The 16,144-nt window shown below is 51.5% G+C and overlaps 2 protein-coding genes across 4 annotated transcripts; both read right to left on the bottom strand.

Moving 5' to 3' along the window:
- Positions 1-174: 174 nt before the first annotated feature.
- FDFT1 (farnesyl-diphosphate farnesyltransferase 1) lies at positions 175-11,390 on the bottom strand. The gene is made up of 8 exons (XM_085218326.1): positions 11,205-11,390; positions 10,216-10,313; positions 6,205-6,388; positions 5,261-5,389; positions 4,461-4,652; positions 3,357-3,533; positions 2,795-2,947; positions 175-1,673 (listed from the first exon to the last, which is right to left on the bottom strand). The coding sequence occupies exons 1-8, from the start codon at positions 11,304-11,306 to the stop codon at positions 1,452-1,454; spliced, it is 1,257 nt and encodes a 418-aa protein (XP_085074452.1). The 5' UTR covers positions 11,307-11,390; the 3' UTR covers positions 175-1,451.
- A 731-nt stretch (positions 11,391-12,121) lies between these two features.
- NEIL2 (nei like DNA glycosylase 2) lies at positions 12,122-16,093 on the bottom strand. Of its 3 annotated transcripts, none has more exons than XM_010708177.3 (5): positions 15,927-16,093; positions 14,785-14,969; positions 13,978-14,300; positions 13,018-13,214; positions 12,122-12,570 (listed from the first exon to the last, which is right to left on the bottom strand). In XM_010708177.3, the coding sequence occupies exons 2-5, from the start codon at positions 14,920-14,922 to the stop codon at positions 12,254-12,256; spliced, it is 975 nt and encodes a 324-aa protein (XP_010706479.2). In that variant the 5' UTR covers positions 14,923-14,969; positions 15,927-16,093; the 3' UTR covers positions 12,122-12,253. The 3 variants fall into 3 exon arrangements, with proteins under 3 accessions (XP_010706479.2, XP_003204673.2, XP_085074646.1); XM_003204625.4 differs by having other exon boundaries at positions 15,971-16,093; XM_085218520.1 differs by lacking the exon at positions 15,927-16,093 and having other exon boundaries at positions 14,785-15,152.
- Between the last annotated feature and the right edge of the window lie 51 nt (positions 16,094-16,144).

Genomic DNA, 16,144 nt, shown 5'->3' with positions numbered 1-16,144 from the left:
TATGCTGGGGACAGGGTGGCTGCAGCCAACGGGACACCTCCAGTCCCAACACAGAAATGCAGTGTGAGTTAGGAAGCATCCACACTCAGCTGAGCTGAAGGCTAGAGCTTGTGGCAGGGCAAGGAACTACCACAATAAAGGAAAGAACAGCTGAAAAAAAATTCACAAAACACGTTTTTCTTTTTTCTTTCCAAAGAAAACTTTAATTTCAACAAGACAGGAAGCTGCACAAAGGGAGCTACCACAAGTTCTTTTGAACAACAGCTTAAAACTATCTATAGCAGTCCTTGTAGAGTAGGGATCCTCCCTCCAAGTAACAGTCTGGCCACACAGGCTTGGCCTTGCAAAGGCCACTGAACTACCTGGTAGATTTTGCTCTGATCTGTACCAGGCTGTCCCCCCATCACACAAAGCAGCAGTGGAGGATTAGGGACGCTGAAAACAATTACACCCCAGGAAAACGAGACTTGAAATAGTTGTCTCCTCTTCTCAGCCCTGGTTGTTCACATTAGAAACGTGGCCCACTCAAAGTCCAGGCTGATGTGTTTTCAAAGGAGCAGTGGAGAACTCTTCCAGTTCATGTGTCAGCAGAACCCTAAGCATCCCCAGCTGCATCCCTGGGCCGGGGAAGCTTGCCCAGGCCACCCATCCCCTTTGGCTGAAGAAGTGCAGAGCCCAGACCTTGCAGCAGAGGGTAGGTGGCACCTCCTTCCCCCTCCCTTTCACCACCCCTCAGCTGCTAAAAGCTCTACAACTCCACATGCAGTGCTTGAAGGAGATGCAACAGATGGTTTTCAGCGGGATGCATGTTAACATCTCCGACATACTGAACAACAAAAGGGCTTGTTTCAAGCCTAGCAGCCTCTTCCAGTACAACACAAAAGTGAAGATTACCCCTGCCCATTTCCAGGCTGCAGGATGTCACCCAGCCTGGATTGGTGGCCAGAAGATGGCCAGACCTTTTAAGACTTGTCCCTCCTTGCTGAAGCCAGAGCCCTCCGTATGCTTCCAGTGTTGAAGTGGTGGGGAAGGGGTTATGTAAGGGAGGCAAAACCCAAAGGCTCCCATCCCAGTTCTGAGCTGGAAAGGGGTCTCAAATCTCAAGCAAGAAAAGAGGCAATTGAAGTTTCTATTTAAACCATCCTAACCAAAGTAAGAATAGTAATAATGATAATCAGGTAAACTGTCCAACAGGAAAGGAGGAAAAAAAAATTCAACCCCAAACAGTTAAGACTCCAACTGGCATTTGTAACCATCTGTGCAGACAGAAGGAGAGGGGAGGAGCGGGGTCTGACAATGCCACACCATCGCCCTGATGCTCCAACCCACCAGCATCCCATCCTCATCACTGCCCATGGACCTGGTGGCACCCGGCCATCCCCACCACCAGGGGACAGGGAGCCTCTGCTGCCCATCTACTGACCATCTCGCTCCTGCCACCTGCCTGCTCTTCAGTTCTCACCTGCCTGGACGTACTCTTCAGTGGCCTTGGAGATGGTGCTGAGATACTGCCAGCTCAGGGCAGCCAGGAGCATGGCACAGGACAAGTAAATGGGGGAATAGTGATGGCGTGAGGCCATGGGGCCGCTGGGCAGGCTCAGGGCACGGATGGAGGCGATGATCTGCTGCGTCTTGTTGGATGAAGGATCCGTGCTGGGGATCTTCTGGTAGATCTGGGGAGGCGGAAAGAGGGAATGTGGTTTACACACGTGGTTGAGGAGATAAATGAGATTTCTGCGTGGAAGAGGGAACTTCGTGGGTCACAAGCACCACGGCCTCAAGAGTAACCTCACAGTGGATGGCTCAGCTGCTGCATGGGGCCAAAGTCCATTTCCCTTGAGAAGTGCATTAAGCCAGGCAGCCTCTTGAGGGCACCCCATGACGAGAGATGGACTACCACGCCTCTGACACAAACATCAGCCACAAAGCAGCCCTCTGGGGCAAGTAGCTCTGACCTAGCAAGCCTCACTCACTGCTGCTGGGCTGCAGCTCACCCCAAATCAGCAAGGATACCCCAGGCTGATCAGGAACTGGTGTGACTGCAGACCGTTACCTCAACTAGAAAACGCCATGGTCTTGGGGTTGGAAAATCCCATTGTCATGGGGTTGGCAAACCCCGTTGTCATGGGGTTGGCCTGCCTCCAAAGGGAGCTCTAACAGCCCGTGGTTTGGGATCTCCCTGATGCATGACATCTTTTTATTAAACACTCCCCACTGAATGCACGAATCCACTGAATTCACTGAATCCCATGAATCCATTCACTAGCTGTTCTTCTCTGTAAACTTTTAACACCCACAATACCTTGAAGCCATGAGTTCTGCTGCTTTAAATACCTGCAAAGAGCCAGCCTTAGTTAATGCTGGCCACGAAGTGAAACACAAACTGCACCACATTAGCTGCAACTATGGACACGGTGAAAACAAGAGCACTAGCTGCAGGGCTGTCTTTGGGGAGATGATGCAACCTGTTTAGAAGAAAAGTGTTGCTGGAACAGTCGTCCTGCCTGGTCAGATGGGAAGCTCTGCTGCTCTGAAAGCTGACTCATCTTACTCTCAATCAGAATCAATACAAGATATTGGTCTCTGCCTCTTTGCACAGGCACAGACCAAGGATATGTTTTAAGGACCAAGCAGCCAGTTTGGCCAATGCCAATAGCATGTCAGGTGTTCTGGCACTAATAGAAATGTAATGAAAAGAATAATAGATTCATGGGTCTGCAAGGGACAGCCAATTCCACACCAGGAATGAGAACACAACAGCCAGAAATGATTCCAAGCAAGCTGTTCAACCTACCTCTTCCACATACTGGTACATGATGGCTTTGACAGATTGCATGTTTGTGGCATCCATCATCAGAGTGACAGCTTGTCCCTTCCGGATCTTCACTACCCCTCTGAACACCTGCTTGTTATTATAGCAGGCAGCAAGAGTGGCAATAGCCATCACCTAAGGAGAAACACAAAGAGCCCTCATTACAAGCAGATTGCAAAAGAAATAGAATCATAGAGTGGCCTGGGTTGAAAATGACCATAATGATCATTTAGTTTCAACCCCTGCTATGTGCAGGGTCACCAACCAGCAGACCAGGCTGCCCAGAGCCACATCCAGCCTGGCCTTGAATGCCTCCAGGAATGGGGCATCCACAGCCTCCGTGGGCATCCTGTTCCAGAAATAACCTTGGTCCTGGTGACATCACTGGCAAAACACTCTGGAATGAAGCTGCAATCTCACCTATAGCAGAAATGGCAGGTACCAGCATAATACAGGCTATTACATGCTACGTAACCCTCCCACCTCCAACTTCAGATCACCTGGGCTGCAGATGATGAATAACCACTTGTATGTAATAACCTACCTGGGGGATAGCACAGAAGTTGAAGACACTTTGGTTTTTCAGGCGAGACAAGTAAGTGAGGACATCAGGTACATGGCGGAGAGCATTGGTGATGAGCTCATTCAGACACTGGACAGCCATATCTATGTTCTCTGGCTTGGTAAGGTCAGAAAGCTTCTTCGTGTATCTGCTCCAAACCTAAACAGCAAGATAAGGACTCAGAAGTCGGAGGGTACATTCATATCATAAAGGTGACATCAGTTACAGTGAAAGGTCTGGGGAACCAAGAATAATCAGAAGAGCTTAGACTAGGGACTTAGTAGGCTAAAGGAAGGGCTCTGGAAACATGACACTGACCTTCATATAGATGGGGACCTTCATATAGATGGGGAATGGTTTTAAACTGAGACAGGGGAGGTTTAGGTTGGATATGAGGAGGAATTTTTTCCCCCAGAGGGTGGCGAGGCACTGGAACAGGTTGCCCAAGGAGGCTTGGGATGCCCCATCCCTGCAGGCATTCAAGGCCAGGCTGGATGTGGTTCTGGGCAGCCTGGTCTGCTGGTTGGTGACCTGCACATAGCAGGGGGTTGGAACTGGATGAGCATTGTGGGCCTTTGCAACCCAGGCCATTCTATGATTCTACAAGGAAAAAGGGTGCACTTTCATGTCTTCTCCAGGCAGGGCAAAGAAATACAGCTCATATGCCAGGCTGGTATCACAAAATGCTCTATCAGACAAACCTGTAGACTGTCAAACCTTTCCCGTTAACTTTGATTTAAAGAGACACAAGGGATGCTATAATTTTAGCAGTGCACCTTAAACTATGCACCCTGCAGAGCATTTGTGAGACACGTGTCCTGGAAAGCATGGCTCATTGGCTACACCCACAACAGATCTTGGACAGAAGTACAAAAGATTATAAAGGGACAGGAACAAAATTATCAGTGATGGAAAAACCCCAGCCATGGGGATTTTCAAGACAATTCTTGAAGGAACTCTTACAAGGAGAAGCTGCAATTCACTATCAGAGCAGCAACAACAGCACTTTCAGTCTTTTTTAGCACAGTATAAGCATTTTGAGAAGCACAGCAGACATGCTCACCCAAAGGCAATGTTTTCCCTTACCTCTCTGGGCCAGAACTCCCTTCCTTCCAGCTGGTCTTCTAGATAGTCACGTATGATGTTGGTTTTTTGCAGGAAGAGGCCCATGGAGTTTGCCAGCTCTGTGTCCTGTCCTACAATAGGATCTTCTAGCTCTGATGCGGAGAAGAGTCGGGAAAGGCCTATCCCCACCAGCCCAGCAACATAGTGGCAATACTGTGAGACATCAGGAGGGGAAAGGGCAGGGAAAAAAACAAGGTAAAAGGAGCAGTTACTAAGAGCTGCCTACTTAGCACAGCATGTTTCACAAAGCGATGCTCAGGAGGTAATTCACACTACGTTTTCTGCAAGTTTGCATGGCCCTCCTGGCTCCATCTCAGCCTTTCCATGCTCAGCAAACACTTTGCCAAGGAAATCCTCTGCCATGAGAGTGACTGCTGGTGCTATTCTACTTTCAGCACCAAATGGGCTGCCCACAAGGGAACAGCTGACGTGTTGGGTCACCCAAAACAGGTGCTGGTGGGCTACACCAGTCATCCACACCCTTCTGCTACCCACAGGACCAGCAGTTCCACTCTCCAAGCCCACACAGCCTGCCTCCCTCGCCCTGCTGAACCCACTTCACACAGGAATGCCCTTTCCCTAGAAACATGGACATGAAAGACGTTGGATTTCAGGAGAAGGCTCCTGGATATGAATATCATGTAGGAAGAGATGCAATGGCCAGCCCTGCTCCTCAAAGGTAACTGAAACCCTGTCCTCTTGGGGTCTCCCACTGACTCACTGCACTCCTACTGTCATTCATTGTGTCTGGATAGACTTACCCGATCCCATTCACTCTGAGAATCCACCTTCTTTTCCAAGAACTCCGCCATCCCAACACCCATCTTGTGACAAATATCAGAAATCACATCCTGGTAGACCTTTGCCAGGTTCCTAAACTCCATAGAGATCTGTATCACATACAAACAACAGGAAATAAAGACAGTGTCAAGAACAAAAAAAACAACATCAGATTCACCTTTTATTAGAAGACAAGAGTAAGACTTGTTTACCAGGCTCTCATCCCTGGCTAGAGATCCAGGACAACTCCCACAAGGAGAGTTGTTTCCAGGCCTTCAAAGCACAGGCTCAGTCTGTTCTCAGTCTAAACGTTACAATCTCTGGCAGCAGATCAGACACAACAATATCTTTGGGAAGGCTCTGTGGCCTTGGACTGGTATAATCTGAGAGTTACAGGACAAAACTAGCTACACTTGGCACACAAAATTTCTTCTAATTTATGAGAGCACCATGTTGTGCAGACCATAGGGAAGGTAAGAAGTTCATAGAATCACAGAATGGCCTGGGTTGAAAAGGCCCACAATGATCATCTAGTTCTAACCCCCCTGCTATGTGCAGGTCACCAACCAGCAGACCAGGCTGCCCAGAGCCACATCCAGCCTGGCCTTGAATGCCTGCAGGGATGGGGCATCCACAACCTCCTTGGGCAACCTGTTCCACTGCCTCACCACCTGCTGTGTGAAAAACTTCCTGGTGCTCTGTTCTCCTAAGCCTTCTCCAGCTTTGGCTCTGCAAAGCACACACGTGCCCTTTGCACAGGAGGAAAAGCATAAAGCAGCACAGAAAGCGTGAGGGTTCTGCCCTCCAGCCCCACACACAGGTGATGTGTCCTCCTCCTTCCTAAGAGCTACAGAACCATGTGCAACACGGAGATGGCTGCACATAAGGCGACGCAGGCAGCTGAAGGAGGAGGTGGGTGTCTTACCGTTGGGAAGTCCTCCAGCACCTGCCGGTGCTTCTCCTTGCTTTCCATGTATTTCCACTCTGGTTGATAGAGATAAGAGTGAAACTCAATCAGCATCGGGACCTTTACGTCTAAGCTGATGGTCATGTCGTCCTCTATGGTGTCCAGAGCACGGAGAACTAGGTAAAATATACAGACAGCATGCCTGGGGGGAGAGAAAAAACAATCACCCTGTTACACAGGAAACACAGCTAAGATTCATCACACAGTGTTTGGTGTGGCACTTCCAGTTCAACACAAGCATGGAGACACTCATGTCCAATCTCCCCTCTAGCATTGATGTGAGGACAGTGCTTATCTTGGGACATGAAAGAAGGTAAGAATAAAATGCCTTAGAATGGGATGCTCAAATCCCAGGGCAAGAAGAGCAGGTTAAACGTGAGAAGCATGGCTTCATAGACTCATAGAATGGCCTGAGTTGAAAAGAACCACAATGCTCATTTAGTTCCAACCCCCTGTTAGGTGCAGGGTCGCCAACCAGCAGCCCAGGCTGCCCAGAGCCACATCCAGCCTGGCCTTGAATGCCTGCAGGGATGGGGCATCCACAGCCTCTTTGGGCAACCTGTTCCAGTGCCTCACCACCCTCTGGGGGAAAAACTTCCTCCTAATATCCAACCTAAACCTCCCCTGTCTCAGTTTTAAACCATTCCCCTTGTCCTATCACCACCCACCCTCACAAACAGCCGTTCCCCCTCCTCTTTATACGTTCCCTTCAAGTACTGGAAGGCCACGCTGAGGTCTCCCCAGAGCCTTCTCGTCTCCAAGCTAAACAACCCAATTCCCTCAACCTTTCCCCATAGGAGAGGTGCTCCAGCACACCAGAAAGGGTACTGCTGTAAAAAGAAGCACAGAAAACTTTCCTGACAATGAGAAACAGTGGATGTATGTAAAATAATTCCCTAGCAGTGAATTTCCAAAGAGGTGATGTACTTATTAATTGGTTGACAAATGGAAATGAGCTGGGATTGCTTAAGCACTCATTGCTAGGTGAAAGCAGCTCCAGACCAAAGCTGATGTGAGGGGCCAAAGCCAACAACGCAGTGTTGTCCTTGCCAAAAAGCACACAGCAGTGCTGGGAAGAGGAGCAGCACCACCTCCTCTTCACAAATGAGAAGTGATCACTTCTGTAGAGCAATGCCAACCTCAGCCTGGAGCTTGAGTTCTGCACCTGGGATGGGTCCTGTGTGCAGCCAGGAGTTGGACTCGATGATCCGTGTGTGGCCCTTCCAATTTGGGACATCCTATGATTCTGTTTCTCCACTTCTGTCCTAGCTGCAGCTCTCCCATCCCCAAACAAGGTCTCCTTTCTCTGCAGACCACAGGAACCCGCAGCATCCATCCCAAAGGAGGACTGGACTGGGAGCAGAGGAACCAGGCAGCCTCTCTCTCCTCTTCCCACCACCAGAAGCTACGATGCTGGCTTAGCTGGTGATGAAATCAAAGTTTTGAGCCTCCCACTTCCCAAGAAACGGCCCCAGCCATGGAGAAATGGGCTGCATAGGGTCATGGAGACCCTGCACATAGCAAGGGGGTTGAAATTAGATGAGCATTGTGGTCCTTTTCAACCCAGGCCATTCTATGGTTCTGTGAAATAATTCTATGGCCCACGTGGCATAAGATTTATCCAGCCAAAAAGAAACTAAGCAAGAGGACACCAATGCCTTCTAGCCCAGCTCGCAGTACCTGAGCCTGGGGAGCATCACTCCAAGAACTTTCCCAAAAGCTCTGTTTTATGAAGTACTCAGAGGAAGCACTGTAACTCTGCTACGAACCAGTTTTACTCTTGTTATGACTCAGCACTCCTCTGACCTGAGCTAGCAAAACCAATTCCTTGGGTAGCCTTGCTGTTCCAACCAGGCTCAAGCCCCGTAAATCACAACCTTCCTATTCTCCCTCTCTTGCCTCAAAAACTCTTGAAGTTTAACTACTGTGCCTTGATAATTTATTTCTCTATAGAGCCAGCCGCAATTCAGAATCATAGAATCATAGAATGGCCTGTGTTGAAAAGGACCACAGTGATCATTCAGTTTCAACCCCCCTGCTATGTGCAGGGTCGCCAACCACCAGATCAGGTTGCCCAGAGCCACATCCAGCCTGGAATTTAGCAACAATCCCTTTGTGTAGGTTGCAAATACCCAGCAACAACGTTTTTAGGATGCCAGGCATGGAGTTTCTGAGCCCTCAGGATAAGGAGCCTTCATGATCCCAGTAAGCTACAATGCAAGGATAAAGAGCAGGAAGACAAGACAAGGAAGATAAAAGTGGGATGACCAAGGCAAGCACATTGCATACAGACACAGGGTTGCAAGGTGTGTTATTGCTTGGTATCTTAATATCTGTATTAGCAGATACAGCAAGCAAGGAGAAAAGAAGTTCAGTTCCTGGCTCTGCTCATGCTTTTCCGTGCAATCTGAGCCAAACCGCTGGGTTTCTTTGCCTTCCTGCAAAACAGCCTGCAGACACTTCACAAATGCTGGATATAACTATGGGTCAGCGTCCAAAATACCAGCCCAGGGCTGGGAAACCCACAGACAGCACAGCGTTAGGGCTGGCACTGTGCAAAGCTGTTCGGCTACAAGCACAGAGCGAAACCTACAGCAACCTCTAGCTTTAACTACTGACCTGGCTTGGGATTAAATGGAAAAAGATCAGTACTGAAAACAGCCATTTCTGTAAGAATATAAGGAAATAGGGAAAATGTGCATGCGTATGTACAAAATCTCAAGCCAAGCTGAGTCTTGCATCATCTGCTATTATTACCACGTGAAGCTTTCCTGCATAGGTTATCAAAACTTGTAAAGCAAAAGTGAGCACAGAGCAAGCCTCTGAGGAACTCTCAGATGAAGCTTTAGAGGCAGCTGATCCCACACGCACCCTTCCTGCAGGTTTCAGACCCCTTGTTTTGTTTGCTGCTTCCCACCATGCCTCTCCACCCCTTCCAGCCAGCAAGGCACCCAAAGGCAGCTCCCGAAGCTGCCAGGACACACATTCCCAGGGTGTCACAAACAGCACGCTGCCCAGTGCTGCATTTAACCATCTGCTGGCTGAGAGCTTGCAACGCCTAGGCTGAAGAACACAGGAGCTCTGCTGCTGGTAGGGAGCAGAATGGAGGCATCATGCTTGAGCAACTCTGCTGGGATAACGCACATGTCTTGCTGCACGTAGTAGGGCTGCACTGAGCACCCCCTGGAAAGCTTTGCTCAGCGTGGTAGAGCACTTCCCAGCGGCTCAGTCAAGGAGTGTGGAGCATGGACACCTCCAAGCCAGTTCAGCTAATTAGTCCTGGTGCCCAAGTCACTTGCACGGACACCCCTGGCCATCCCAAGCCAGCAGCCTTAGTACCTGGGGGCACTGCATGGACTCAACACCCCCTGCTCAGCACAATCAAGCACCCCCAGTACTCAGGGGCATTGCACAGACCCTCAACCAGCTCAGACAGGGAGCCCTAGTGCCTGGGGATACTGCATGGGCACTTCCTACCATCCCAAACAAGCCATCCCAAAGCCTGGGGACCCGGCATAGCCACCTCCTGCCATCCCAAACAAGCCATCCCAAAGCCTGGGTACGTAGCATAGCCACCTCCTGCCATCCCAAACAAGCCATCCCAAAGCTTGGGTACATAGCATAGCCACCTCCTGCCAGCCCAACCAAGCAGTCCCAAAGCCTGACGATACAACATAGCCACCTCCTGCCAGCCCAACCAAGCAGCTACAGCACTTGGGGATCACTGTACAAACTCCACAGCTATCCCAACTCAACATCCCCAGTACTATTACACGATCCACGCTTGCTGTTATCCCAACCAAACACCCCCAGCGCATGCAGACGTTGCACAGACACCCAGATCTGCTCAGCCACGCCGCCCCAGCACCCGGGGACACAGCATGGACCCCTCCTACTATCACAACCCTGCGCACCCCCCCTTAGCCACCAACGGGGGCATCGCACAAACCAGCCCCCAACCCCACTCACCGCAGCTCTCCATCCAGCGCCTGGATGACGGCGGCGAAGCTACGGCTGGTCTGGTTGAGGTAGCGGTAACAGGTGCGGAGTCCGAGTCCCAGCGAGTCCTGAGAGCACAACGGGGGACACAACGGGGGGGGCTGAAGGCGAGCGGCCGGAGGGAGCCCGGAGGAGGCGGCAGCGCTGCGCTGTCCCCGCCGCCCTCCGCCCCGCAGCCGCCCTAAAGCCGTCCGGGGAGCGCCCCGAGGTGGGGACAGAGCCAACGTGCGCTTCAGCAGAGCCGTGGCCTTGCTGCTGGCCGCCATGGGCACGGCGGGGGGGTGTGGGGGGGCCGGCCGAGGAAGGGGGCTCCGCCCCGAGACCGGCCCCTAAGAACGGCGCGCCCCCTGCCAGCACCGCCATGCGTGCAAAGCACCGCGGCCGTGCGATGCACGGGGAGAGCAGAGCCCGTGCGAACGCATGGGAATCTGCACGGTGCTGCAAAGCGGTGTGGTGTACCCGCGTGTCAGGGCTGATACAGCACACAGGATGCTGCTGAGAGGCACCACGGCTGTGCGATGCTCCCAACAGCTGTGATGCATGCAAAGCATCCCGGCTGTGCAGTGCTCCCAGCAGCTGTGATGCATGCAAAGCATCCCGGCTGTGCAGTGCTCCCAACAGCTGTGATGCATGCAAAGCATCCTGGCTGCGCGATGCTCCCAGCAGCTGTGATGCATGCAAACCACCCCGGCTGTGCAATACACGCACAGCTAGAAGCAGGAAGCTGCTGCAAAGCACCGCGGCCGTGTGACGTCCCAAAGAGACGCGATGCGCAACGCAACGCTGAAGCCGTGCGATGCTCCGAAGCAATGCAACGCTCAGAACTCGTGGAAGGCCCAACCCGGTGCAACGCACGGCAGCAGGGAGCTGCTGCACAGCACTACGTCAGGCGATGCTCACAGCAACCGACCCCCCCCCGCGAGGTGACACCCGCCTGAGCCACCTCCCCCGCCGCTCACCGTGTCAATTCGCGGCATGACGGCCCGGTAGCCGCCCATCTTGAAGCGCAGCAGGTGGTAGATGTCCTCGGGGTGCCCCAGCCATTTCCTCAGCAGCTCCATGACGGCCCCACCGCCGCCACAGGCGCTCTCGCTCCGCGCGCTCCCGACGCTCTCTCACACCTCCCCCCCCCCACCCCCGACTCTTCCTCCGCCCGCCACCTCAAACCGCCGCTTAACAGCCGGTGGGCGGGGCCGCTCCGCCCCCTCGGCCAATCAGCTCGCTAGTCCAATGGCTCGGTAGCGCGAGGCGAGCCCATTGGGAAACGTGTCCTCGCACCAGCCTTGCGCCAGCCAATAGGAGTGCGGCAGAGCTGGTGTGACGGCCGACGGGCGGTGCTGATTGGGTGACGGCGCCCACCGGCACTCGCGTGGCCGCCCTGAGGGGGCGCGGGGCGGGGCTTCACAATGGCTGCCCCGCCTCTCACCCTTCCTCACCCCCCTCTTAGGGCATCCTCACAGCCATCCCGGGGCACGGGATGCCTCCAGGCTCCTTCTTGCTTCACTCCCAACTAGAGCTGAAGTGCTTCTGCTTGGTTTCAGTCACCTACAGTGCATTCCCTCCATGGTGCTTTCCTCCATGCTCACTTCCAGCCAGCAGCCCCACAGAGCAGCCCACAGCACAGGGGAACCACAAGGAGCCCAACCCTCGGGCCACCCAAAATCCAAACCCTATGTCTGAAATGATGAGTTTTATGCACTCCCTGTCACACATCGACACCCCCAGAGTCGCCACACTTCTGATTCATGGCTTAATGATGGGTTTTAAGCATTGCCATCCCTGCCAATGGGGCAGGCAGCTCAGAGGTGGGCAGAGATGAGCAGCACCGAGCACTGCTGAGGTTTGTCTTCATCCTTTGGAAGGAAGCTGCTAAGAGTTGATGGAGGGAACAACCATTTAATTTTAACCACACCTAATCACTACATAACACATACTCAGCTCTAAGCAGGCACAGGATTATCTAACACTGAACTACACAAGGAGAAAAAAAAAAGAACATAGAGCTATGTCACTCAATGCCCAGGGTCAGATCTCCATCCCCTGACAGCACTGCAGGCTGGCACTGAGGACACCACCATGTAAGCCTTTTCCAGCCACCTGGGGGTCCTAGGGCTCCTTTCATCACCACATGCCCAAGAGGACACTGCTCTTTCTGGTAGATCTGCAGGTGCAACCCTTTGCCTTGCAGCTTGCTCTGCAGCCAGTCAGAGGTGAACTGAATGGCACGATCAAGCAGATGCTCCAGATCTGATTGCGCCAAGAGAGATCCTTGTGTTAACGGATGGATCTTCACCAGGTACAGGACTTCATTTTTAATGATGTTCCCTGCAAAGGGTCAGAAATAAGGAGATGATAAGGATATTTCTGTTCAAGACAACACAGACCCATATCTCCAGCCACTGTGATTTCAGCCTGATTGACCACACCTTGCAATGCCATTCCCTGTATCAGAGATGGCTTACAAGAAGTAAACCTTCATCTGGGAATAAACTAGAGGATAGTCTCTTCCCACTAGGCTTCAAGTGGATCTTTCTCTCACAAGTACCAACCACCCATGCTAAGATAGTTCACTGCACACAAAGGCTGCACTCCAGCATCTGAAGCCTGCAGCTAGAGATTGCAAGCCCTTTCCTCCCCAAAACGACCACGTACCCTCTCAGCTGGATCAACCTAGTGTCATAATCTTAAGGAGTAGAAGCTCTAGCATGCGGATCTGGGTGCAAGCATCCCACCCTCCTCTTTCTCGCCCCGCTACTGTGCTCTGGAGCTCACCCAGCCCTGAAAAGTATCTTTGGTCCAAGAGGGTGTAGCAGATGGGATGGGATGTGCGGAGGGCATCCAGTGCCCGGCCACGGTGGAATTCTGCAGACAGGATGTCAGAAGTGGGATCAGCCACCGGAGATGAGCACCAGTGCATTCGGCAGTTGTAGAAAACAAGGAAGCCTCCACTCTCAAAATACAACACCAGCCTGAGAGACGCAGAGGAGATGAGTGAGATCACTAGCCACAAACACCCTGACCCACTTGTTGTATTCTGGTTTAGCTGAAGAGACTTGCAAAGAATGGAAAGTGCAGAGAAAGCAGTTTAGCTTTTAGGTTCTAAGTAAGGACAACTCATGGACAGTTATCCCTCCTGCTGCCCTGTAGGTTCGAAAGACAACAGCAGGCAGAGAGAAGTTCCCTACAGCCAGTTGCATGGGAAGACATACAAGTAGATTTTTGAACATCTGCAGAGAAGGAGACTCCACAACCTCAGATTAAACAGTTCACAAGAGCTGGGTCTGCACTGTCCTTCAGTATTTACCCCTTAATACATTTCCAGTGGCTCTTAATACACCACCAGTGATCTAGGCTCCTACAATTATATTTTCACTGCTGTCTCAAATACCGTATATGCATGCTATTAATCCAATGATTATCCAATATAATAATAATAATCAAATGAGTATAATAGATGCTGAAGCTGGGAGGAGGCAGAAGACTTCTCACTAAGGATACAATACACAACACCAAGACAACGAAGCATGTCCATGGCAAACCAACCAATGCTGACTCCCTGGTTGAACACACCTCACATCTACTGAAGACACAATATCACCACTTAGCTTTCTTTTAACACTGAGGGGAAAGAAGGACAGGACTGAAAGCATTTCCATAGCAGTTTAGTTTGAGACAGAACAGTGCCTCTCCAGAAGGAAAGAAGAACATTTGTAAGAGGACTCTGCCAAATACCTGGGTATAGGGTCCTTCCAGTCCCCCCTCTTATTGGCTCTGCTTGCTCTTGAGAACTCGTTTGCCCGAATGCTGCCAAACAAACCGAAGTGGAAGCGCAGCCAACTGCCTGGACCCCCTGCTGCACCAGGTCTGGAGTTCTGCAGTTCCTGCAGCTCTTCTTCCTGGGGAGGAGTCAATGGAGCGCAAACCTGCTCTTGCTTTCCCTGAACAAGGGAACTAGGCCCTGTGGCAGCCTCTTTCTGCAGCTCTGTCTCATCCACACTTGGTCCTAAGGGGGAGCTGGCTGCTACAAATGCTAGGAATAAGTTCTTCCCATGGACCTGAAGGGGGAAAAAAAAAGTGGGATGTACTGAGGATCTCTGTTCAGATGCTACTCTGGAGGCTCCTGGCAGGACAAAGAGATGTCAGGGCAGACACACAGACACACTCAGACCAACCACAAGTGGCTTGAACAACCCACACCTGTGCCCAGTTGGAATCACAATGCAGTTTGAGGTGAGGCTAGTGTGACTTAGATAGCTATGGGTACTTACAGCATTGACATCCACTTAGCCAAGTAAAACCTGGCTTTCTGGTCTAAGGATGCATCTGTGCAAGCTCACAGCTGAAAGGAACAAGCCTGCTGCTTGTCTTGACACTCACACACTGAACAAACCAACTCATCTTCTCTAAACCTTCCATGACAACCTCACACACAACCCTGATGCCACTCTCAGGCCACGCACCTTCTGTGACACAAGGGTAGCTGTGGCTTCACACTCAGACCTGCCACAGATTGATATGGTCATCTTCAGCACAGCTCACCTGGGAATCCTGGAGCCTCAAGGCATTCAGGTCATTCACATTAATCTTCTTGCTGCTTCCCCCCACCTTGGCCACCACTTGCCCCACAAAACTTAAGGTCAGCAGCTGGAACTTCCTCACTGATGGGCCCTCTGGCATCTCTACCAGCTAAATGGCAGATCCTTCTCACACTTGGTGCCCTAGAGCTGATGGAAAGCTTACAGCTTAGAAAAAGAACAAGGAAACACAAGGAAGCAACAGCCCATGCTCGCATCAGCTCACAGCAACTGAAACTAGAGCCTTCAGTAGGGCCTGCTTCAGCCCCAGCCCTCCAAGCCATCTTCAGCTTGAGCAAGGACACATGGTCACCTACTGGAGCTCTCAGCCCATAAGAGGCAGAAGCCAGCAGCCACCTACACAGGGTGGTGAGCTGCAGTGGGGTGTGAATGTAGCCTCAATAGGGCTGGGCAAGGCAACACAGCTATAAAGCCTTCACGCGCTGCAATGGGCCAAAGCCTTTTAGGAAAAGCTCCAAGAGATGATGTATGTCAGAGAACATTATCTGGATCTGAGACATGAAATAAAAAGGTATTAACTGGTTATACAAACATGATTGCTTTAGCAGCAATAGAAGACTAAGCTTAATCCCCACGCTTCATATGGCAGAAAGTAATTAAATCACATCCTAGCTCCATTTACCTACATACCACAGACTACAGGCAAAAGCCAATAACAGGTCAAGAGCCACCTAGAAGACATTCCTGCTGCTAAAGGTGTCAGAAGCAATCCAAATCCCTTGGCTCTTGACACGAAAGGCTCTGACCATGCCCTTCAGGTCTTCATACTGATTATCTAGACACTGGATTTGTGTCAAGCAGCACAATACAGGGAATTCACCCAACACCTTCATACACACATTGCAGACCCCAAAGCAAGCAGCCATTGCACATCCCCCTGCCCTAAACGCTGCACCCAGCCCCCAAGCCATTACCCTGCACACAACAGAGGCTGAGCAGCCTCCTCCCTTCTTCCCTATTTGATTACCAGCTTCTTCTACCTCGTGCTCCTGAACCATTCCCCTGCCTTCAGTCATTTCTCAACACTCCCATAGCCCAAACCAGCACTACCCTCTTCCTATCCCTTACACCCCAAAATCCCCTTACCACCCTTCTACAGAGGAAGAAGGCCCTTCCGCCCACCAACATACAAACAGCAAGAGAGCTCCTCCAGTGGCTGGCAAAGGAGAGGTGGGTGAGGTTTCAAGTGCTGGCCCCACCCACCCCATCAATTACACCAGACCCAGGGACTGGTTGAACTGGGAAGGGGTCTGAATTCCCCCACCAGAAAGAGGAGGTGATTGTGTGAGAGTTGGGAGTGCTTT

The sequence above is a fragment of the Meleagris gallopavo genome, chromosome 2, assembly GCF_905368555.1.
Source record: "Meleagris gallopavo chromosome 2, MGAL_WU_HG_1.1, whole genome shotgun sequence".
Lineage (NCBI taxonomy): Eukaryota > Metazoa > Chordata > Aves > Galliformes > Phasianidae > Meleagris > Meleagris gallopavo.
Note: the sequence above shows the minus strand (reverse complement) of the source record. Positions and strands in the feature narration are given on the sequence as shown.

Coding starts and splice junctions, on each gene's coding strand:
- NEIL2 (XM_010708177.3), bottom strand. CDS start 14,922: ATGCCAGAGGGCCCATCAGTGAGGAAGTTCCAGCTGCTGACCTTAAGT. Junction 14,301..14,784: donor TGAGGCTCCAGGATTCCCAG/GTGAGCTGTGCT, acceptor TTCCCCCTTCAG/GTCCATGGGAAGAACTTATT. Junction 12,571..13,017: donor AAGATACTTTTCAGGGCTGG/GTGAGCTCCAGA, acceptor GACCCTTTGCAG/GGAACATCATTAAAAATGAA.
- FDFT1 (XM_085218326.1), bottom strand. CDS start 11,306: ATGGAGCTGCTGAGGAAATGGCTGGGGCACCCCGAGGACATCTACCAC. Junction 6,389..10,215: donor GCGCTGGATGGAGAGCTGCG/GTGAGTGGGGTT, acceptor CTCTCCCCCCAG/GCATGCTGTCTGTATATTTT. Junction 2,948..3,356: donor ACTTCTGTGCTATCCCCCAG/GTAGGTTATTAC, acceptor GTTTCTCCTTAG/GTGATGGCTATTGCCACTCT.